General features: G+C 41.9%; 1 protein-coding gene across 8 annotated transcripts in view; it reads right to left on the bottom strand.

The window, feature by feature from the left end:
* ELMO1 (engulfment and cell motility 1) overlaps positions 1-24,571 on the bottom strand; it is a 548,623-nt gene that overhangs the window by 370,954 nt on the left and 153,098 nt on the right. For all 8 annotated transcript variants that reach the window (XM_060156835.1, XM_060156841.1, XM_060156838.1 and 5 more), the window contains 2 exons: positions 19,264-19,314; positions 9,876-10,045 (listed from right to left, as the gene is read on the bottom strand). In XM_060156835.1, the coding sequence (XP_060012818.1) occupies positions 9,876-10,045; positions 19,264-19,314 (221 nt within the window). The remainder of the gene's footprint in view (positions 1-9,875; positions 10,046-19,263; positions 19,315-24,571) is intronic.

The raw sequence follows: 24,571 nt of genomic DNA, 5'->3' as shown, positions 1-24,571 counted from the left end.
GTGTGTTCTTCCCTCTGCTGGGGGAATACCCTTCCCCTCCCTGTCGGACTAGCTAAGTCCTACCCCAAATTCATCTGATTCAAGGCTCCTCTGTGCAGCCTCCCTGACTTCTGATTTCCCTTCCTTGACCAGACTGAGGGTGGCGCCCATGTCCACAGTGCTGAGAATACATCAGCTCTATGACTTAGGACATCTCACTGTCCTTCTAGCTACCTGAAGGCAAAGGCTCGCTCTGTAACTCAACTACTATAATGTCAGGCACATGCAGAGTAGGTACTCAATTCGGAAGAAGTTAAGTTTCACATTTTCGACCACATAAAATGTAACCACTTCAGAAACCTAACTGACCACGAGAAGATCAGATCTAGTATTTGATCAAACTGGCGAGTTAGGGCTTCCCTTGGCGAGTTAGGGCTTCCCTGGTGGCGCAGTGGTTGAGAGTCCGCCTGCCGTTGCAGCGGACGCCGGTTCGTGCCCCGGTCCGGGAAAATCCCACATGCCGCGGAGTGGCTGGGCCCGTGAGCCATGGCCGCTGAGCCTGCGCGTCCGGAGCTTGTGCTCCGCAACGGGAGAGGCCACGGCGGTGAGAGGCCCGCGTACCACCAAAAAAAAAAAAAAAAACTGGGGAGTTAAAAATGTATATAAGGTGATCTTCCTCTTCCTGCGCCCTTCCCCCTCCTTAACCTGCCTTTATTTAAAATATATATATATATATATATATATATATTTGATATATATAGAAAAAATGCACTACCTAAAAGTTGAGAATTATATTTTATTCGGTGGACTTTCTGAGGACTCAGTCCCAGAGGCAGCCTCTCAGATAGTGCTGAGGGATGGCTCCAACGAGGAAAGGGAGGAGCCGGGACACATAGGAGTTTTGCAATAAACCAGGGAGTCAGAACATCAAAAGATTATAGTTAACTAAAGAAAAACCAGACATCTTAAGTTAATGGATTTAGTGCTTTTCCATATATGCAACAGTCTGGGCTCATTGAAATCATTCCTTTGACATGCACCTTAGCGATTTAGGGCCAGTATCCTGCTTTTCTCCATCCTGAACCCCCTCAGGGTGGTGGGAGGCAGCTGCAGTGGCTGATGACGTGACGGCCACAATGTCCTTTGTTTCCTGATATGGCAGGCAGACATTTTTCATCCACATATATGTTAGTTTCCTTTCCTTCTCCTTCAAATAGCCATTGGGCAGAGTGGAAGAAGTAGGTGGCCATGGGGAAGGAGGCCTGAGCAGAGTTTGGGCCCTTTTGCAAGAGCCAAACACTACCCTCCACTAAAAGGAACTGAGGTTCCTTGGAGAAATGACTCGGTCCAGGGCTGGAAAGATCTAGATAAGCCTGGAAAATTTCGCTGAGCCAAAAAGTACAGAAATGCTCAAAGAATAATGGGAGACAAGGCAGGACACAGAATACAGCTTGATGAAGTTTCCAAAGCCATATCTGGGACAAACTGGACATCAAAATAAATAATAATAGTGATAAATTATAGCCCAATGAATAAAACAGGGAACAAATGGCCTACATTGCTTTAAAGAGTGGTGTGTTAGTATTGTTGAAGAACCAAATCTCTGCGAGAAAATATACAAACCTGATTTGTACCACTTTCCATTTCCCATGGTGTAACTACTCCAAAATTATTTCTTAATTATTTACAAAGGGGCAAAACTGCATTACAGGGAGATACCAGGAAGGCGCTATCTTAACAAGTGGTCAAAGTGAACATCAGTAATAAGACAAAGAGACATCATGTGCCATTAAGAGGATGCAATGAAATAAACACAAGCATCTGTGATATTCTAGCCAAAGACATGTTTTCTAAAAGAAGAAAACACTGGAGAAACCTGTAGAAAAAGGACTTCGTGTTTCAGTAGGAAACTATGCAGTGTCTCTGGCTTACTCTTCTGGGTTATCCAGCCCTGATTCCAGCCCTGCCGTCTTTAAGCTGTAGGTAACTGATGCATATGTATATTTTGTCCTGCCTAGTGGTGATTTAATTAACTTCCTCCCTGCAGGTGAAAAACCAGTTTTGTCTCCATTTGCAATTCACTTCGACATTGCTCTGTTTCATATAAATTTGTGCCCTTTTGACTCTCCCTTTGAACCAGTGAAAACATCTCCCTGGTTCCCTCATATCAGATGAGTAAAATACATTCTTTTAACACATATTCAATTTTATAATCTCTATGAAAGCCATGCTTTTATCTTTCCCTGATAATTACCTTTTAATTAATTACCTTTTAATAAACCCCAACTGGGGAATATTCTAAAAATGGCTCACCTCTAATCTCAAAAAATGTCAAAGCCATGAGAGAAAAGGAAAGACTAAGGAATAGCTCTAGATTGCAAGAGATTATGTTAGGGAACCGTCGACTGAAACCACCTGCCTTGGCCAGGCACTTGGATGAGTTGTCTGGCAACAAGAGGTCCTGATAAGAAACAAGGTGCCGCCGCCAAAAACTAACCGGGAGAATTCGGGAGGGGCCGAAAGGAGGGAGGAGATGCCAGTCCATATGCCCTATCAACCTCCCAGAATCTTTCTCACTGGAATCCATCTTGGCTGAGAGATGCACGTGCCACCAGGAAGGACCCCGCGTCAGTCCAAATATGAGCACAAGCAAGATGACTGGCCAGAGACCACTTGGAAACCAACCCCATTGCCATAAAACCTGAGATTGTGAGCCACGTGGAGGAACAGCTCTCCCAGCTTCCCTGACCCTGCTGCTCTCTGCCCGGACTCCCCTTTCCAATAAAGTCTTTTGCTCTGTCAGTACATGTGTCTCCTAGGACAATTCATTTCTGAGTGTTAGACAAGAGCCCACTCTCGGGCCCTGGAAGGAGTCCCCCCTTCCTGCAACAATTAGGAGAAAACAGGACAACTGGGTGCAAGGGGCTCTCTGGAGTTAGGTCTTTGTAAAGGACACAAACAGGACAACTGGTGAAACTTGATCTTGCAACTTCTCCATTAAGTCTGGAACTGTTAAATTAATTGAACAAGAAGGCCTTTAGACCGAAGGGGCTCTAATGCTCTGGAGGCCTGTAAAAGCAATCTAAAACCCTAAACCTGCAAATGCCTCCAGGTTAGGAAATGGAAACCTAAGGACAAGCAATCGCAAACAGCCAACTACAGCTAATCCACCAACTCCCTTGCTTTGCTTCCACTTCTTCTCTACAAGAGTTTCCCCTCTCCCCTACCAGCCCCGGTGGGTAGAGTGTTCCTAACCACTTCCAGTTTGGCACTGACCAATTCTAACTGATTTTTGCTCAAATACACTCTAAAAATAATATGCCTCAGTTAATCTTTTAACAGAACTGCTACAAAATTAATGCTTGTGGAGTGTGTGTGTAACATATAAAGCAGTCACTGCAATTTTCCAAAATAACTTTCTCGCTTAGGGCCTGAGCATCCTTAGGTTTATATATGTGTTCTACCCCCTGTAGCAGACCCTGGCCTTAGAAAGTTCTCCCTGACCAGAGTGCAGAGAGAAATTCATTGCCTAAACAGTGTTTCTTACTTCTCCATTTTCTCACTTTGGCTTCAGAGTAAACGTAAGCAGAAGACGAACTTTTTGTTGTGATGTCTGTTTTCCTAACTGAGTTTCTCTCTCTCTCTCTCTCTCTCTCTCTCAATATATACCCACTTTAAAAGAAACATATCTGGAGAACAAATGATTCTCGAAAGACTGATGTTTCACAGTGATCAGAAGCCCCTCACCTCAGCCCAAGCTATGACATCTCTTCCCTGGCAGAAGATAATCTCTTCTTTAAACAGGCTGTGTGACCCCTTCTCATTTCCATCACCGGAGTGATAGACAAAGACACAGAAACAAAGCAAAGAGGGATGGCGAGGCGGAGTTCCAGCATGAGGGATTTTCGCCACACAACCCCCGACAAAGCCCTAGACGGTTGGCCCCTTTAGCGTTTGTGATGCAAATTTCTTGCAGGGCCCCAGAAGGGCTGCTGCAGTTGGAACTCCCTGAGCTCTGCCAACTGCAGCTCCAGGAGAGCAGACAGAGGGAGCTGGGAAGACGCAGCAGGCTTCTCAGCTGGGGCCCACAGACCACACAGAGCAGGTTCTTTCCGACTCTGTCTGGGGAGGTACTTGCTCCTCCCCATGGCCTCTGTCCGAGGTGAAGTGCAAGACACACATGGTGTGACCTGTGCTTGGCGGCTGGCAAAGAGTCGCTGATGAATTTGGCCTGGCCTGGACCTTCCAGAACAACCAAGGATTATAAGAGACACTGAATTCTCAGAAGCGACAGCATGAGTTAGAGCCAACAATCCATGTCCGTGGAGGTTAACAAAGTTACTTTCAAAAAAGAAATTCATCTTTTGTGTGAAGACAAAATTTCAAAAAATGTCACACGTAGTCGCAAACTGTCATGCATGTTTGTATTTTCTACGCACACACATACACCCATGTGCCTAACCCAGTGTCAGGAATATTCAGCACTTAAATAATATATACTTTGCTAAATGAATAAAACCTACAAATCCATTCTCAAGTGTGGGTGCCAGGCAACATCAAAGCCAAGACATCATTTCAGGGTGCTTAATTCAGGTCATAACTCAATTTTCACATCTCCTGAGAAACAGTCACAGCTCTGATTCCAGCCAGGAGGAAACGATCTGAATAATCGAAGTTTAATATGAAACTGTTCGTGTGCTAACAATGACAATTGTTATAAACACAAACACACATAGCTATACATACACCCAAACATCCTCATCTGTGTCATCTATATGACAGAATGCGGAGGGGATTGATAGTTTACACAGCAAATGTGGTTTGTTTTTAAGACAATTACTTAAGGGCTTTACATATCTCTAAAACAACTACGGGACTCTTTGACCTGTTCCTAATACAGCCAATTTCGGAGAAATGACCAACCAAGCAAATAAAAAGTACTTATAAATTCCCCAGATCAGTGAAAGCTCCTCAAATACCTCACTGCTATTTTTCTTAGGAAAGCTAGAATCCCTAAGGAAACGCCAGCCCAGTATTGCCCAGGGTGTTAGGAATGGACATACCCCCGATATGAATGGTAAAGTACAAATTAGGACACGTCAACAAGCTATGGGGCTGTTCTTAATTTAACACAGCTTCAACATGTGTATATCCTCTGAATCGGGAATTTTATTCCAACAGAATAAATATTCACAGAGATTCTGCTGAAAGAAAAACTGATGAGAGAATGTTCATAATCCTGAAAAAACCTGAAAGCAGTGTAAATATCCAACAACAGGGGAATGGTTAACTCTACTCTGCATATCCTTGAAATTCTCCTATTACATTGCATATCAATTGTACCTCAACAGAGCTTTAAAAATGAATTAATAGGCAGATAACAAAAATGATGAGGGGAATAATATTTAACCACATGGGAATATTGTTAGGTACAAAAAGCAGGCTACAGAGAGCATGAATAATATAATTCTACTTTTGTAAAGCCAGTGTATGTGTGTGCATGTGTATCTAAAAGCATATACAAAAACAATATACACCAAGATGTTAAAAATATTTGTCTCTGGAAAGGGAGATTACAAATGACTCTTATTCTCCTCCTTCTGCTTATTTACACTTATTTTTTAAACAATAAATGTATTTTTTTTATTAAGGAGAAAAAGCTAATTCAAAAAAAATGAGTTTTTCGTAAACATGTGAATTTAATTTCTTTCACTCTTAACTTTTCTGCCAGAGTGTTGCTACTGTTTACTCATATTCCAAGGGCATAATTTTCCTGTCATGTTGCCAAGTGGGAAACTATAAGGATCCTTTCATTCTTGGAAATGTTCCCCCTGTTCTTCTGATGGGTGAACAGTAGAAGGGCACAGGGTAAACTGTCCAATTGTCTATGTGCATAGCAGCATAGAAAAAGAACACAGTGTTTTGTTAAAACCCAAAGAAAAGCAGTGTTATTCACTACAATGGATTTAGAGTTGCAGGTACAATATTTTTTCTTTCAAATAAAATAAAATATATAATTTCTGAGAAATCTTTACAAAAAACCACTGCCCATTCCTTAATGGGCACCATTTCCTGGCTCAGGTTGGGGAAACAAGTTTCCCCACAAATTTATTTGCTTCTACATCGATGTTTCAAGCTGAAACTAGACATGGAATTTCAAAATTCCACAAGAATGGAAAGATTAAAATTCAAGTTTTAGACACTGTGTTCTGCCAAAGTGACACTTCCCCTTGCTCCTTTGTGGCTAATTTTCCCCCCATCGTCGCTCCTGGTACCAGCTGGAGAGAGACCTTTAAAAGCTCAGCCTTGGGCAATGGCAAACAGGCAAGTGTATCTTTGAATCTCATTACAGCTCAAAGTAAGCAGAAAAATTCCAGCTACATTTCTTCAGTGTTTCCTAAAAATTTCCACAGGTCCTGCTCAGGAAACCTCTGCCCCTCCCAGCTGGAAGTCTACCCAGGAGTCATAAGTAAATGCCTTCCAAATTGTAGGGTCTATTTAATTTGTGCCGTTTATATTCCAGAGGTTTCCTGTTAATTAATTAAAGTCTTGTTTAAGTTTAATTGAGAAGCCGGGTTTCCTTTTAAGAAAAGTGTCTTTCTCTTTTCTTTTTCATCTGAGCAAAAGATCTGAAAATAGCTGTGCATTAAATGAGCAGCTTCTTAGCATGAGTTGCAGGACCTTGCAGAAGGAAGGGAGGAGGTTGTACAGCACCAGTGCCCTCTTTCCTCCATCCCTAAGTGTAGCATGACCTATAACTTATATAAAATGGTGATGAGGGCACACACTAAGGTGATTCAGAGAGACATCATCCCTTCCCAGTAACATAGTGTGTTGGGAAAGTGTAAGAGACAATGCAAACCGGAACTCACCCAAGATCTGGTCTTGAGTTTTGCTCATCTGTCTGAAATCTGGCTGCATGTAACAAATTGGGATGGCTTACAGATTATAAATAATTAAAATATTAATGAGGATGATACAGTATAGAAAAAAAGAATTCAGTTACTGTGGTCCACATAAAGTAAATTCAGTATTAACATGTGAAACATAGAGATATAATTCAGACCTCCTGTCTCCAGTGATCAGTCTTTGGGTCACTCAGTAAGTCAAGATGAATTATAGAGTAAGGCAACAGCACAGATGAAAAGTCCTAATGTTGACAAGACAATACATAGTATCAGTTTTTACTCTTTCTCTTCTGGAGCACAAGGTGGGAGTGTCCCTTTGATGAGTCTTATCAGCTGAATTGTGTCCCCCCCCCAAATTCATATGTCGAATCCCTGCCCCCAGTGCCTCAGAATGGGACAGTATTTGGAGGTAGAGCCTTTAAAGAGGTGATTAAGTTAAAATGAGGTCATTAGGGTGTGTCCTAATCCAATCTGACTGGTGTCCTTATAAGAGGAGGAAATTTAGACACACAAAGAGACACCAGGGATGCTTGTGCTCAGAGGAAAGATGATGTGAGGACTTAGGAAGAAGGTGGCCATTAGCAAATCAAGGAGAGAGCTGCAGAAGAAACCAAACCTGCCAACACCTTGATCTTGGGCTTCCAGCCACCAGCACTGTGCGAATGTAAATTTCTGTTCTTTAAGCCACCTGGTCTGTGCTATTTTGTTATGGAAGCACTAGCAAACAAATATAATGAGAAACTAAAAAAGTAAAGCCCCTAACATGCATTTTCCCTCATTGTCAAATATATAACTGCCAACCTCCAGAGGTACTGGAGCTCAGCTCCAGTCCTCTATTCAGGGCGCATATCACATGGACTCTGGCTATCAGCGTATGTACCACTGTAATTGTAATTAATTGCAATTCTGATAAATTTGGAAGTATTAACACAATGTCATTCTGAATATTCCAGAGCTTAAGCCCCTGGATACTTAGGTATTTGTGGCAGAACCACCTAATATTAGCAGGTTCCATTATGACTGGCTCCGATGCAGTGTTTTTGATACATCAATGGCTGGGACTTAGATAAATCAATAAACATGAGGACAGTTTTACATTTTTATCTAACACCTTGTAAATGTGATGGAGGCAGAAGCTCCCAGGGCTCACTGTCCCACCAGAAGCAGTGGTGGGCGTGAAGAGGGGTCTACCACATGTGGCAGTCCCATGAAGTTGTCCACAGTTACCAGGGAAGGTGGTTGCAATCACAACTCGCAATCCACTGCTCACTAGTAACAAGGAACGAGGGATCTGACACGCGCTACCCTAGATTTCAGCTGGAGCTTCCAACAAAGACAGAACCCTCTTTCTCCTTTTCCTTGGGCCAGTCTCCTGGATCCTTAAACTAATTTAACTTTCCTCAAGCTGTTTCAAGCTCCAACCCCAATTTTTCAGTAACCACTTTGGATTCTGGTAACACCCAGGATTTGAGATTCTCTGCCCTACTCTAAGCTGATGTTTGCCAAAAATGTAATGAGCAGAGTTTTAGTCATCATCAAAAAAATAAATGATACCTGTCTACAATTGAGCCTTTCCAGATCACCCAGTCCTGCCTGCCAGTCCTCTTGGATTTGACTCCCCTGCCCCCATTCACTCCTAGATATTTTCTCTACTTCTTTATGAAGGCCTCCAACTCCAAACTCTAGAGAACATTCTTATACAGGAGATATTCTTGCTGTTATAAAACATGCTCTCTTTGAATGAGGGGAAAAAAAGAACCTTCATTAGTGCCAACTACAGAGGCTAAATAATGCCAAGTGTAGGAGGAGACAGGAAGGAAGAAAGGAAGGAAGGAAGGGAGTGGGTCAAGATAGGTCCCTACCATGTACAGTCAGCAGGTCATTCTTTAAATCACCACGTACTGAAGAGAGATTTAACTGGCCCAGGTTTACACCCCAATTCTAAATGCTATTTATTCTTTCCTAACAAATGCCTATCTCAACTATGCACATTATTTATTTAGCAAATTACTATGTAGTTAGCTGGCTCAGCATTCTCACATGCTCTAACTGGCATGCTCTAACAGTCTTCACCAGTTGCACCTGACTATACGGAAATGAGCAGTGTCCTGTGGACCCTACCCTGGTATTCTGTGGTCAAGGGAGTTATCTGTCCGCACATGTAAAAGCTAGACCCATCTGGCTCTGTAGCCAGAGAATCACACCAGAGATCAAACCCTACCCTGAGAAGGTGAGCTCCCCAATGCCCATTCCTTCCTTGCTCATGGTAGAACTCAAACTCCTTCAAGGCCCATTCACTGATACCTCCCCCCGCACCCCCCTATAAGGTTCCATGAGATGTAACTGGTCCAACCTCTAGACTCCCAGCCCTCAGGAGGAACTGTACCTCAACTGAATTCTGCCTCCATAAATATTTAGATGGCAAGGTTCACATCATTTAAAATTTTCCCAACTTCTACTTTTTTGCACACAATGGGTACCTAATAAATGTTTATTGTACTTAATGATAAATAATTAAGGACATGTATTTCATCAGTCAAGTGTTAATTTTTTAAAAAATTACTTCAGGGATGTTATTTCGACCTGGTTTAAGACTTTGAAACATAAGGAGGTATTCTAACTTTTTAAAAAAATGGAGTCAGGGAAGGAAATTTTTTTTTAGGGATAAGCAAAGGATGTGAGGGATTTATATTTTGAAGAATTATAATTTGTGTTGGAAAGGCCCTTAGAGATAATGACTAATATTTTTGCTTATAAATCTAAAATTTCAGAGATTGTCTTAGATAATGGCTAGTTGGTGGGTGGAGAAAATAGTGATACATTATGAAACCACAGACCACACATTATCTTAAACGCCATTTTTTTTTCCCTGAGCCTAGACAATTGCTGGCATTTAAAACTAGAAATTGCAAGTACAAGAAAAGTAACAAATACCCAAAACGTTACAAAGTACAGGACAGATTGGAAGTCTAGGTAAAAGATGCTTACTCAGTGCCGCTTTCAACCATCTGCGTGAGGAGAGAGATGCCATCCAGATTGATAAACTCCTGGGCAAACGTGACATCCCGGGAGAGGCTGGCCAAGTCCTTCAGGGCCTCCAGCTTGGCGTCCATACTCGACGACTGGATTCGTTCATGGAGCTGGTGGGCGTTTTGAGCCTCACCGGGGACAAAAACAAAGCACAGTATTCACGGAGGAAACCACAACAGACAAAATATTAACATCTCATTGAGAAATGAAGACTCAAAGGCCAAAAGCACAAGACCAGATGAGTATTACAAACCAAGGGCAGGTTTCCAATCATAATGACTCCAACTTCAGGCAATGCCTGTCAATTTCACAGCGGGAATCAGTTGCCCTCTTTTGACAGGACCCATATTCCCATCTCAAGGAAAAGCAAGAACCCAAGAACAGTAAAACCCCAGAAATGGAGCGGGTATGGCAGTGCAGAGGGGAGAATGTTTACTTTTTAAGTAAAATTATTATCTATAAATGACAGAAAGCTATTTGCTTAATTAAGCAATTACACAAATTTATACAGCATGTTCACCGGTTCAGTCAATACTCTGAGTAATAACTGCCTACACACAATGTTCAAAAGCTTCATTAGACACCCAAATCATCTTTCTGGGTTTCGGAAAGTCTTCCAGCACAGCACAATGCGGCTTGTAAATTCCACTTTTCAACAACTCGTGTTTCACTGTGCATTAGCTATTGCCTAAATAATTAGGCAACCAAATTAGCAGCTTTGTCTCCAATTAAAGTTCCCCTTTTTAAGGCATTTGCATGTTGCTTCTACATGCAGGACAGAAGTATACTGGAGGAGCTGAACTTCTAGATAATAATGTGTCTTCTGTATTTCTCATTCACCCAGTCAAGGTTTCCATATCTACCTTTCAGTTGGGACAGAAGGTAGGAAAAAGAAGATAATAAATTTTTCTGCCTGTGTTTTTACTTAATAGAAATAACTGAATATCTTTGTAGTTATTAACTCAAAACTGCAATGGTTGAAGCACTCTGCCATTCTCATATTCTCCTTTGAAACTTGTCATATTTCAGAGAAAGGGGAAGAAGGTATATTTGACCCCAACAATGAGGCATCTTCTCCCAAACAGAAACTGATTAGAAATATCAGAGGAGCCCCATGTGAACTATAACAGAGCTAAGATTGCAGAGCAGAAAAAACAGAACCCACACAGGAACTGAGAGCAAAGGGACTCCACCCCAAGTGCCCCCTTCCTCCCCGTCCAGCTCCCCTTCACTGTCACCTGGAAGCAGCCCCGCAGAAAGAAGGGGATTCAGCAGGGAAACCAATGCAATCCTTCAGTGACCAAGACAGATGAAACCCATACTGCTATCACTTGGTCAGAGACATATACTATGGTCTCCCATGTAATTATAACCAAAACTTGACATTTTGCATCAGAAACTAGAATAGAAGAAGGAAGCAAAGGAAGGTGCAGGAGAATAAGAACCTTTCCTACTCATTCACTGATACCCATATAGCTGACAAACGGCTCAAACCCTAAATTCCATTTTTTAGAAAGGGAGAATCACTTTATTTATCTTCCTACATTGTTCAAAGATGTACCATTCTCCAAAATTTTCAAATGGACATACAGCATTAACAGTAACATACAATATTTAAACCAAGCGAGTCACTTTGAATTCCTTGAAAAACACATTTTTCTCCCAGCAGGAAGTCTGCATTTACTATAGAGATTATGATAATAATGAGGACTCAAAAATTATTTCATTGTCATAATTAATAGTGTTTGGTGCGGTTAATACCACTAATAAAAACAGCTGACAGTTACTTAGAGATTTTCAGTTTTTGGCCACGCTGCGTGGCTTGCAGGATCTTAGTTCCCCGACCAGGGATCGAATCCAGGCCCTCGGCAGTGAAAGTGCGGAGTCCTAACCACTGGACTGCCAGGGAATTCCCACCTAGTGTTTTTTATGAGCCACTATTCAAAATATCTTCCTGAAGGACTTCATTCAATCTATCAGGCAGGAGCTTTCATTATCTTCATTTTCCAAAGGAAATGGAAGTGTAGAGAAGTTAAGTAACTTGCCCAGGGTCACACAGCTTGTCCATGCTGGAGCTAAGATACAGCCTGGGCAGCTATGCCCCTTCAAAATCAAAGACAGAATCCTCACTCACTGATTCAACAAATACTCCTGGAAGCTTACTCTGAGCCAGGCGCTGCTCTATATATTTAGGATTCTGCAACAAACAGGAGGCAAGCTTCTTGCCCTCCTGGAGCTTACGTCCTCGAGGTGGGGGGCAGACAATAAAACAAATTAACAGTAAGAAATTAAATATCGATGGGTTCATAGCAAAACCTAAAAGAGGAATGAGATAGTGATGGGTGGCTTTTTAAGATGGAGTGGTTTTCAGGGACAAGCAGCCTAAAAAGCAACATTGATGCAGAGATCTGATTGACAAGGAGTCAGGCACATCAGGCAAAGGCCGAGGAAGATATTCTGGGCAGCAGGAATGGTTAGTACAAAGGAGGTATAGGAGGAACAAGTCCGTCATGTCTGGAGGGACAGAAGGAGGACCAGTGTATCTGGGGTTGGAGAGCAAAGGAGAAAGTGGCAGGAGGTGAGGACAGGCAAGCCAACTGGGCCAGGCGGCCTAAGGAGTTCATGAGCAGCGGAGCTGGAGGAATCCTGGTTGGTGATGAGCATCCCTGACTGAAAGGCTGCATTTAGATATCTAGACAGATGCGTGGTACCTTTGGAGCTCTCAAAATAGCATTAGATTCAAACCCTGGAAGCCACCAAAATGTTCAACAATAGGACAATGGTTAAAAAACTCATGATATAGTCATAGGATGAAGTATCATATGGAATTAAAAATGAAACTTTCAGAGAATATAGGATAGCATGGGCACATCTTCATGATGGAATATTAGGAGAAAGGGGAGGATGCAAATATATTTTCTTGTTTGAGGGGCAGAGGTATATGTGTATGGGTGTGGGCGTGTATCCAGTGGAACGTAAAGGAGAAGAAGAAGTATGTCAGATTTGCTCACCACTTTATCTCTGGTACCTAGAACAGAGCCTGGCATTTACCAGGAGTTCAAAAAAATTCCACTAAGTGCATGAAGAAATAAATGAATATATATGCACACATATTTGCATAAATACAACCCAAGGAAACAAATCAAGATATGACCCATTGTTATTTATGAATTGTAATATTCTACATAATGTTTTGTAGCAGGCTTCACTTTTCAAATATTCCATGAGTCTGCAATATTTTTATGTTTGGGGGGAAATCTACATTATTAAAAAATAAAATAACCTTAGTTCTGATTTTTCAAGCAGTTAGCACAACTGAAAAGAGTCTAGCAGCTATATGGGTGATTGTATTAGATAGTAAGTTTTATTTTCTGGAATTGTGCTAAGGATAGAAAACAAGTTTCGCCTTGAGCCCCTCAGACAGCTCAGTGTGACTGCCTAATGTCCTGGACTGAGAAAGTTCTGGGCCCGGGCTCAGAGGGAAACAGCCTCCGAGTGATCACAGGTGAACACAGAACGGGTATGTATGGTACAGGTGTGCCAGGTATTTACCATCTCTGTTCTTTAAGGTCCTACTTAAAATTATTCCCAAGAAACTTCCAGAATGGTTCCGGGTCCGTGATACCAATTAAGAAGTAATCTAAAATGTCCTTAGGATCACAGGTTTCACAGATATTTTCAAATGTACACTCAATATTGCCCAGCAACCAGACTACGCTTTCCTAGAATGTCTGCTATGTCCCTCCAAAATGACTCCTTCACACCTTTTCTTCTCTCCTTAAACTCCCCCATCCCCTGCTTCCCTCACACCAGTGATCTTGCCTCACATTTTATTGAGGAAATCAAAGCGGTCAGCCAGGAGTTCCTGCACCTTCCTACTTCAAAAAGCACAGCCAGAGTTCCTTCAACTTCTTATTTCCAAGGACACGGCCCAGGGTCTCTACTCTCACGCTTTGCTTCTTCCTGATTCTATGCACCTGGCCCCTATTTCCTATCCAAGGTCAATCTTTCCCTGCAGCTCTAGAGCCCTTACCCTCTCACCTTCTCAGGTGTTCTGCTTCCGTTTTGTTCCCCTTTCACCTGTACATCAGTTTCTCTCCCTGCAGTGGATCATTTCCAGCTGCAAACATATCTAATAGGTTGGTCCTGTCTTAAAAAAACAAACAGAAATGTACAAACCTTTGTACATTGAGCCAATCAATTCACTTCCAGCCAGGCCCTCATTTCACTGCTTCCACTCTCTGCAAAAGTTCTGGAATAAAGAGTGGGTCTAAAGCTGCAACTCACCTCACCTCATACTCTCTCTTCTCCTCACCTCCACAAGGCTTCCACCCTCACCCCTACCTCCGCGGACAGCAGCTCCATAAGGCTACCAACACCTCTGTGCAGCACACCCTCCTCGCTCATCTGATCTTCCTACTGTCTCAGCAGGCTTCAGCACACCTAAGTGTTCCTTTCTTTCTCCTTGAGGCACTTCCTTCTGTTGGCTTCTTGGCCAGCTCCTCCTCCACACCTGCGAGTGTGCCCAGGGCCCTGCCTTCCCTGTGGCGGACAGCCTCACCCAGCGCATGGCCTTCCATGCCACGTGCCTGTGATGGCTGGCACACCTGTATTCTCCAGGCTGCCCGACACACATTCCTAACTGCCTGGTTGACATGTTGTGCTCATGGGCACATAACAGGCATCTCGAACTCTTCATTTTCCCCTTCCCAAACTTTCTATTCCAGTAAACAGCACTACTGTTTATCGTGCCCAAATACCGGGCCATCCTCGCAGACTCTCTCGAGGGGCACCACATCCAAAGTATCAGGAAGTGCTAGCGCTTGCCCTCTAACACTCCTTCAGACCCTCCGCATCCTTACAACGCAGGCAGCCCGCACCATCTCCATCTCCTGCCGGGACTGCTGCACTGAACTCCTAACCTGTCCCCCTGCCACCTACAGTCTGTTCTTGGGCAGCAGCCAGAGTGATCTTGTCACTCCTCTGCCTAAAAGCCTCCACTGGCTTCTCTCTGAGTTAGGCTCATAGGGCAATGGAGAGAAATAGAACTTAAGACAGCTTACAATTCTTTTCAAGTTTCTCAGCTCCGTGGAGAGAAATTGGTTCCAAAAATTTTAATGGCCTCCCTGTTAAGAATCTCTGCTAACCTGAATCCACAGAGAGAGTGAGATAACACTGCTTTTCTTTTAGCTAGGGTAACTGGCCCCCAAAATCAGTGTGACAAGCCCTCTGACCCAGATGCCTCTAATATCATTTCTCCAAACGAGAGAGAACAGAAAGGCAGGGTTCTGCTTAGAGCTGACAAAGCAACAGTAGATACTTGATCAGCAGTTTTATTTAATATGTCCACACGGGCCAAATGAGGGATAAAAGGCAAGAAGAGCTCGGGTCATATATAAAACGGCTCTTAAAAATCTAATAGTTTGGAATACTGGAATGGTTTTAGCATGGAATGTTATGATTCACCTCTTGTATACTGTAGTGACATTATGATATGTATTTGTGTGTGTATTTATTTAATTAAAAAGAACACCAGCACATGGTATAGAAATATGTAAGTACTACCAGAAGTTATAAAATGATAAATAAAGTTAGCCTAATGTTAACAGTTTCTTGTGTCCCTTGAGAATCATTTTTATCCTTTTATCAACATACATATATACCTCCTTTCCCTGTGCATAACGCTGTCACTCCATACACAATGTTCTGCAACCTGCTTTTGCACTTAATAAAATTTTTAGATGCCTCTGAGGCAGCATAACACATTCTTTTTTACAGCTACACAGTATTCTATCACATGGTTATTACCTAATGCATTTAACTAGTCCCAACTGATAGACAGTTAACAGGTTTCAGTTTTTGATTACTGAAAGCAATGACGCATACAGCCCTGTATGGGTGTGTATGGTGTGTGTATGGTGTGTGTGTGTGTGTGTGTGTGTGTGTGTGTGTGTGTGTGTGTGTGTGTGTGTGTGTGTGTGTGTGTGTGTGTGTGTGTGTGTGTGTGTGTGTGTGTGTGTCCTGCAGTGCTTTTGTGAGTCTATCTATTGGATAAATTCCCAGCAGTAAAATTGTTAGGACAAAGACATATGCATTTTAAGCTTGGGTGGATACAGCTAAATTGCCCTCCAAAGAGGCTGTACCAATTTGTACTCTTGACACCACAGCGTCTTTGCCTCACACCTTGATTATCTAGGAGTGTAGATTTTCATCTCTTTTGAGAGAAAGATTGAGTTTTTTCTTTCATATGTATCTATATCTATATAGATCTATACAGCTATAGCTAAATAGCCATATATAGATCTATATAGATCCATCTATGTATATATATCTATAGATAGACTATATATAGAGATTTATAGATCAAGAGAGAGAAAGAAATCATTTTTGTTTATAGCTTTTGGCCATCTGTTTTGGGGGCAGCTAATTTATTCATAAGAGATCCTGCAGATTGAGGAATTAGGCCTCTATTTATCATGCATGTTGCCAATTGTTTTCCTTAATTTGCTGTTTTTGACTTTGTTTCTGGAATTCTTTCCAAACATGAAGGTTTTGCAGGGTTGTTTTTATTTTTTGGTAGTCAAATTTATCAATCTTTTTCTTTATGACTTCTGGGTTTTGTGCCCTACTTAGAGTTGCTTTCCACACTCCAAGACTACAAATATATTTACTGTGAAAACTTTTAAAAACAAAAATTTCAGGAAAGTGAAAACAATGGTCTGGGAACACAAGCTTCTTCTAATAGGAACACTAGCCAAAATTTATGTAAAATATGCTTTATGCAACATGTGGCCTCAGGTTAGATTTCCATAGGTAGTATTATCATGGCAGGTACAAGGGAACACTACTTAGCTGCACAATCTGAAGGTCTCCAAACCCTGAAATGCTCAGAAATTCACACACATTTGCACACATTCCCTGAGTATGTTCATGGCTAGATTTTCATGATACTGGAGAGATGGATAAGGATAGGACACCTACAAAAGATACGTGTTTAAGATGGTCACTAGAGAGACTGTCTAAAGATGTGCAATGCAGAGGAAGACCATCACCCAAGTGTCGGACTTTTAAAAGAATAAAAATGCAGGTTGTTTTCTTCGATCTTCTCTTATTAATGCCCTATTTTGTTAGGAACAATCCAGAAAGGATAGTGCTATATAGAGAAGGACTGAAAATAAATCCATCAACAAAAATACCATCACTGATAGAGTGGAGGTGAGACTCAGCCCAGCTGCACATTGCCTAAAACAAGAGTGTGTGTATGCATGTGTGTATCGAGTGTGGGCATGTGCGCGTCTTTTCTGGCTACAGGGAGAGTTCAGCTGAGGTAGATGAAAGGACTTGTAAAAGCTAGCGCAACACTGCTTGCCAGTTTCTTTATGGTACTCTAATACCTCCTAGCAAATTTAATAGAGACAGCTATTTTTTTAAATATATTTTTATTGTGTATGTAAAAAGTGAAAGAGTTAGCATATGCTGACCCATATTTTTCAGGCAAACACAAAGTAATTTTTTAAAAAATCTACCAGCAACAAGTGAAGTTTACAGATCCAAACTACCTTGATTATAGTATAATTCCCAATTCTATACCCTGTGGCTACAGTCAAATCATAAATGCTTACTTAAACTGCAGGTGCCTGGACCCTATTCCTAGATACCATTATTCAGCTTCTCTTTAAAGGCTCAGACATCAGCATTTTAAAAATTCTACCAACGATTCAGGTTTGGGGACCACTGTCCTCTGGAAAATGTAAACCAATCTCTTGTAGTGAATTCCATCGTATAGTATTGCCTTGTGCACTGGCTTTCACATCTCTCCATTCACCGTGCTGGGTATATGAAGGGCACAAGCTCCATTGTCCCCAGTGATGCCAAGTCATGCCATGGTGTTAGTACTTGACTTTTCAGATGCTGACAAACTCCACCCTGCCCAACACCTAACATTCTTTCAAGGGGTAGCTTAGCGCTGCAGAAATTTTGTTCATGAACCCACGGCAAATAAAAAAGAGAATTGACTTCATTTAGTGAAGACCTAGATTTTTAACAAAAAGCAGTGCCTTTCTAATTCTGAGACGAAACAAAAGGCAAGGTGTACTCTTTCTGCCCATCAAGCAGGTGAATAATTTCAGCAGGATAAATAGGAACTACAAAACCCAAATGAAACCATGGTCTCTAAAGGTCAAATTAACATGAATTCATGCTGACTAAAGTAAGAAGATCAATGCTAAGGCAGACAAAAATGTCTCAGCTCATCATGTAGCCACTGAAAAGTGAGTATGAATCATAATTCCCATTAAGTGGAAAAGAAGGTACCAAAAGACAGTTCAGCCAACGCCAGCGGCATATTCTTATGGAGTCCATCACTGTGTTTAGGCTCGAAATGTTACTGGGTAAAATGTTCAGGAGTTTGTAAGCCTCTCCTAATGTAATTTTCGACAAGAAGAATTTGTGGTGGTTACAGTACCCACAATTTAATTTTAGCCAGATGCTTTTCCCAATTTTTAAATTTATTTTTAGCCTACCACATGGCTTCAGTGGAAACTGAAAATGAGAGCTAGACACAGTTTTCATCACATATGCAAGTGAAAATAGTAACACTTGGTGTATTTTGTGCAGATTATTTTTTAGGAGAGCAGTAAAATGCACTGTGAAAAATACGTAGTTTAAATATGCTAATGTTACTACCCAAAGTATCTATAAGCCAGCAAGAAAGATCAAGATAAGCAACACAGTCAGCTATAGTAATCTAAATATACTGCAGCATTTTGTTTAGCAGCTTTTATCTGGAAGACTTTAAAGTGTTTTTTTTTTTTTTCCTAGAATCAGCTGTCAGTGAAACAGCGTTAAGTGGCAAACATTTCTTAAACTATATTTTTATGAATTGTCATAATAACTGACCAAAACTAGAAAATGCTTAAACACTCTCTCTCTTTCACACACAGACACACCCTCTGACTTCAAAGGGAAGTAACGGGCTGTCTCTAGTTTTATTTCCTTTGTTTGTTGTCTGAATTTGTTCAGATGGCCTTAGGTGGATCTGTGGACAGGTAGGTAAAAACCGATCAGTACAGCTGAGTTATCCCATCTGTAATATGAGAATTGCTGAGATGACCCCCAAACTCAAACTTTAAGATCAATTTACTTGCACATAACCTGGAACAAAAATTGCCCTTTCTGTAATGGGAAATAGAAGGAGGGGCATTCCTGCCAGTCCAGAATATGAGGACCGTCCAAAGATCTTTTGTTTCACACAGAAGTCACCGTGAAAAATTAACATCCCATAATCCCTTTAACAAACTGCAGATCAAAGACTTTACTAGAAAGCTACAAACAAAGATCAACTTACTGGAGATGTGGTTAATCGAAGGATAGTGCCATTTTTTATTTCATTGCGATTCTGGAAAAGAAAAAAAAAATCTTTGTAACTCTTCAAGTGGACGCTTGGGAAGGAAGAGAACAAAGGCAAATATAATCTAGCAGAGACTCTATATAATAAGCATTCATATGATTCAGTTTATTCTCACTTGAGTAATTTTTAGTTATTTCACAAAGAACTTTAAACTGGGTCCCAGATGTATTTACTTTATACTTTTCCCTTCAATTCTTTTTGTTTAATTTAATTTTTATTTTATTTTGGAGTATAGATGATTTACAATGTTGTGTTAGTTTCGGGTGCACAGCAAAGTGATTCAGTTATACATATACATATACCCATTCTTTTTCAGATTCTTTTCCCATATAGGTTATTACAGAATAGTGAGTAGAGTTCCCCGTGCTATACAGTATGTCCTTGTTGATTATCTATTTTATATATAGTAGCGTGTATATGTTAATCCCATACTGTTAACTCATCCCTCCCCCCCTCCCCGACCTTTCCCCTTTGGGAACCATAAGTTTGTTTTCAAAGTCCGTTGGTCTATTTCTGTTCTGTTTCTTTATACCAAGTCACGGACAGCATTCAGTACAGAGGAAGTGAATATCAACCCAGAAAACAGGAATACAGGGCCCAAGGACAGCAATCAAAAAAAGCAATTTAAAAAGGTTATTAAGGGACTATGACCCAGCAATACCATTCCTACATATATACCCAAGAGAACCGAAACTGTATGTCCACATAAAAACTTGTACATGAATGTTCATAGAAATGTTATTCATAATAGCCGAAAGTGTAAACAACCTGAATGTCCATCAGCAGATGACTAGATAAACAGAATGTGGTAAATCCATATAATGGAATATTATTAGGCCATAAAAAGAAATGAAGTATTGATACACACTACCACACAGATGAATCCTGAAAACATCGAGTGAAAGAATCTAGAGGCAGAGGCCACATATTTTATGATTCCATTTATCAGAAGAGGCAAATCCATAGAAACAGGAAGCAGATTAATGGTTTCCAAGGGCTGGCGGAGGAGGATTTGGGAATGAGTGCTAATGGGTTCAGGGGTTTTGGGGGTGATTAAATGTTCTAAAATTGATTATGGTGATGATTTCAAAAATCTGTGAATATAGTAAAATCCAATGAATTGAACGCTTTATAAGGTGAGCTTTTTGGTACGTGAATTATATCTCAATAAAGCTGTTCTTTTTTAAATGAAAGGTTAGAAAGGAACCTGGTTGCTTAACATTTGCTGGTCCCTACTGCATTTTGCGTTGAAGTTAAGAACAAACAGCATAAATGAGCGAGCAGATCCCAAATCGGTCCACCTCCACGTGGCAAGTGTATTTGAGGGGAGTGTCTTGAAACTTTCACTTAGCGTCTTTGGCATTGAAGGGAGAATTTCACTGGTAGTTTTCTTTTCGACCACCAGAGTACGCACCATGCTCAGCTTTCAGAAGTTGGCCTTCTGGGAGTCACAACACTGCATCCCTCACCCTGAAGCACTGAGGCCAGGAGGTTAATAAAGTGCCTTGTGGGCCCTTCTCCTGTACCGTTTCAGACAAGTCCCAAGCTAGAATTTGCTCAGGATGCGGCAGGCACGCTGAATTGTTGGGAAATTTCTCAGAATGAGCTGCCAAAAACACATAGAACACTCACTCTCTCCCTCAGCCAACTCTGACTACTTATTGGAAAATGAATTTTGTAAAAGAATTATCTGAAAGCGAACAGGCTTCAGGCCAATACTCTCTCCCAAAGAAAACCTAATCTGAACGTTTTATACTGAGTTCAGGCCTGAAAACTCCATACTGACGGATCCAAACCTTCCTCGGGCAATTTCAGCGCAATCTAGAGCATCCCCAGCCAGACACCCTGGGCCACCTCTTGAGAGAGCAAGGTCCTCATTACCCGAAGTGTGCAGGCAAGGGCTGAATAGCCACCTGGCAGCCAGGCTCAGGTATGAGATGGTGAAATGAATTTCAGTCTTTTTAAAAAAAACTCCTTTCAACTCTAAAATTCTATGCCTCTGTGAGAATTGGAGAGGAAGACCACAAATAGTAATTATAGAATTAAGGAAGCCGAACACATAGCATACCTCTTTCCTGTCAGGTTCTAAATGAAAGAGAGTCAGAAGATGAAAGGCTAAAATACCTCCTTTATTAGTGATTATGGAACACAAGGCTGAGAGTGAGAACCAGCAGACAGATAACTAAACCCTCAGGTTAACATACCCGTTGAGGTAAGACCAAAGGCAAGTTCCTTCCCAAGAGGAAAAGGGGGCCCAGTTTATTCTTCCCAAATAACGAATCAAGTAGGGAAAGAGGGTATGAAGAAACCAGGAGGGTTTAGCAATAATCTCTCCTCATGAAAATTAGGAGTGACGATGAAGCATTCCTAATAAAAGCAATAAACTAACATTTATTGAAAGGCACTGGGGTGAGGGTTTTTGGGTTTTGTTGGAATGCTTATTTAACCATCATAATAACTTGATGCTCATTTTAAAGATAAGAAACCAAAGCTACCAAGAGGATAAATTATTTGCCCAACATCATGGAGGGGGAAGGGTGGACTCACACTCATCAGGGTGGGGAGCATATCTGACACCAGATGCTGTGCTCTCTCTGGAAAAGGTAAGAAGATCTAGATCTTGCATTTATCTTCAAGGGGGGAGCTCATCACCTGGTCAACATATATGAGAGCAAAGAAGTAAGAACGGTATTAACAAATGCTCTGCAGATTTCCAGGTGTTCCCTGGGATGCCCTGGGCACGGGGCACCGGGTGGGTGTATGGCCGGGGTGACCTCAAGCAGTTGACTTCCAGGCCCCCATGTTGGCTCCTGCAACGTTGACTCCCGACTTTCTGGGACCCAAGTAGGAGTTCTTTGAAGAAAGGGTCTTGAGGAGTGTTTAAAACAAAAGCAGTGTTAAAACCACTGACAGGCAGGGCTGGGTTCAAACGACCTCCGTCTCGCACCAGCCTGTGTGCTCAGTGCGAGCTACTTAACCACTCTGATCTAAGTTTTCTCTTCCCTAATATGGGAAGAACAAGTCATCGCTTAGAGGATGTAGTAAGAACCAGACGTGACAGATGATCTGTGCCTGGCCTAGAACTGGTTCAAAAATGAGAGCGATCTGGACCATTACACCGAGAGCAGCACGCCTCCCTTCCCAGTTGGCAGTCCATTTGCCCTCTGTCTCTTCCTTTTCCCTAAAAAGATGTTTCTTAATCAGCATTTTGTATTTTGGAATAAAAAAGATAAGTAGAAGAGCCACTATTATATGCATTAAAAACGTTAAGGTCCCGACAGAAAGGTAGATAAACTGAAAGAAATAGGCAATGGTAGACATCTGCTTCAGAGACTATTCTATCAGGAAAATCACCTGGATTGCACCTCACCTGCCACAGACTGATGACACCCTTTGCTCTCCAAGGCTGTCTAACTTGTGATGTAGACAAAGGAAAAGGCTTGGACTTACTCTTAATTTCATAAGTTCCATCCAGACACTGCAGCATCATTTAAGAGTTGGATTTCCAGATAGGACAGTCTCAGTTGGACCCACATTTCACTTCTCACCTGGGGAATCTGCTACAAGTGACACAGCTGCCCTTTGTGTCAGTTTGTTCAGGTGTAAAATAAGGAGAGCACCTGTCTCCTAAGGCTGTTCTGAGGATTAACTGAAACGGTCCATTTAAAGTGCTTAGAGCAGAGAATGGCCAACACCTTGCAAACACCCACGAAAAAAAGTTAGCTGTGTATCATTAGTGCAAAAATAACATCTAAAAAGCACAGTGCTGCATATGCTTATTTGTTTTTAGCTAGTCTCTCTCTATATGTAATCCAATCAGTAAAAAGAATAGTGCCATCTATGTTATCCTGAGTCTAAGACTTTAGGAAGTCAGCAGCACATATCCGGCAGAATAACAGTTAGCAACTGTACGCCTCTTCTATCAGCAGACCAGCATGGCTGAGGAGGGAGGTCTGGCGCACAGCGGGCTCCGCATCAAAGGCTGGGGAGCTGCCACTCACTCTTTTATCATAGTCTCAGGCCTCTAGGTCTGTTTCGGAGGGGCCTTCTTTGATGCAGTCCTCCAAGCATTCAATAAGGGCTGTGTGTGTGTGTATGGGTGTGTGTGTGATTGTACTTCCTTATCCTGTCCATTGGCTGCCGCCCTCTACCCGCTGACCGTCACCTCTCGTTGAACCCTGACCGATACACCTCTACCTGCCGAGGCGCTGCCACAGCTTGGCCTGGTACTGTTCTCCCTTAGTGAGGTGACTAATACACTGGCCAGCTTTGCCTCATCAACAGGTTATGCCACTGACCTTTGGGAAGCAGCTTTCAACAAGACCTATCCATCAGCATTCAACAGAGTCAAGGTCACCTCTCTCGGGCCAGACAAGGAACACCACTAAATGACATATAGAAGCACATGGGGAAGGAACAAAAAATAAAAGTGAACTCCCTCCCTTCAAATGGAGAGGGGGATTCTGCAATAATGAAGAATGTATCCATCAACTCACAGAGCCAAGAAACTGTCCCATGCCCCTCTCTAGGAAATCAGCCTTTAATCTCCGATTCTCATGGGATCTTTACACCATTGGCTCTAGAATCACCATGAGTATTAAAATGCAGATTTCTGGGACTCCCCAGCTCGCCAAGCCCACACTCAGGGACCTGGGACTCTATATTTTCACTATGCTCCCAAGTAATTCTGATGAACAATAAAGTTTAGAATCATCCCAGTCTAATTCATAAGACTATGCATCACATTTAGAGTAAGTATTCTGAAATTCGAGGTAATAAAGTGAGGCAAACAAGACTAATGCCAGCTCCTCAAAACTGAGGAGGAGAAAGCAGCAGAAAGAACATTTCTGCGGGGTAATGTCCTAACGGCACACAATGCACGGGAAGAATGACAAGGGGCCCAGTGAAAGCCCGCTAAAGCCCCACTGTCCCAGTTACTCCTAAGCCAGCAGTGGCAGACTGTGCTAGCCCCTGACATTCACAGGCGTCTCGAGAGGATGGCTTTGTGTTTCTTCACAGAATCAGCTCAGTGACTCGGCCTCTGTGTGGGCTGGATAATAAGATCCTGCAGAAAAACGTCACTGTTGTCATATTTTTCCCTCTGAAATTTATCTCAGTATGCCAACTTTCTATGTAGCCAGACAAATTAGGAATCATTCCCTGGTCAAAAATTCCAAATTCTACCCCTCTTCCTGCTATTGAGCAAGGAAAGCAGGAGGTCGGAGGGGGAGGGGGAGGGGGCGGG

The sequence above is a fragment of the Lagenorhynchus albirostris genome, chromosome 8 (genome assembly GCF_949774975.1).
Source record: "Lagenorhynchus albirostris chromosome 8, mLagAlb1.1, whole genome shotgun sequence".
Taxonomy (NCBI): Eukaryota; Metazoa; Chordata; class Mammalia; order Artiodactyla; family Delphinidae; genus Lagenorhynchus; species Lagenorhynchus albirostris.
This window is presented reverse-complemented; position numbering and strand designations above follow the sequence as displayed.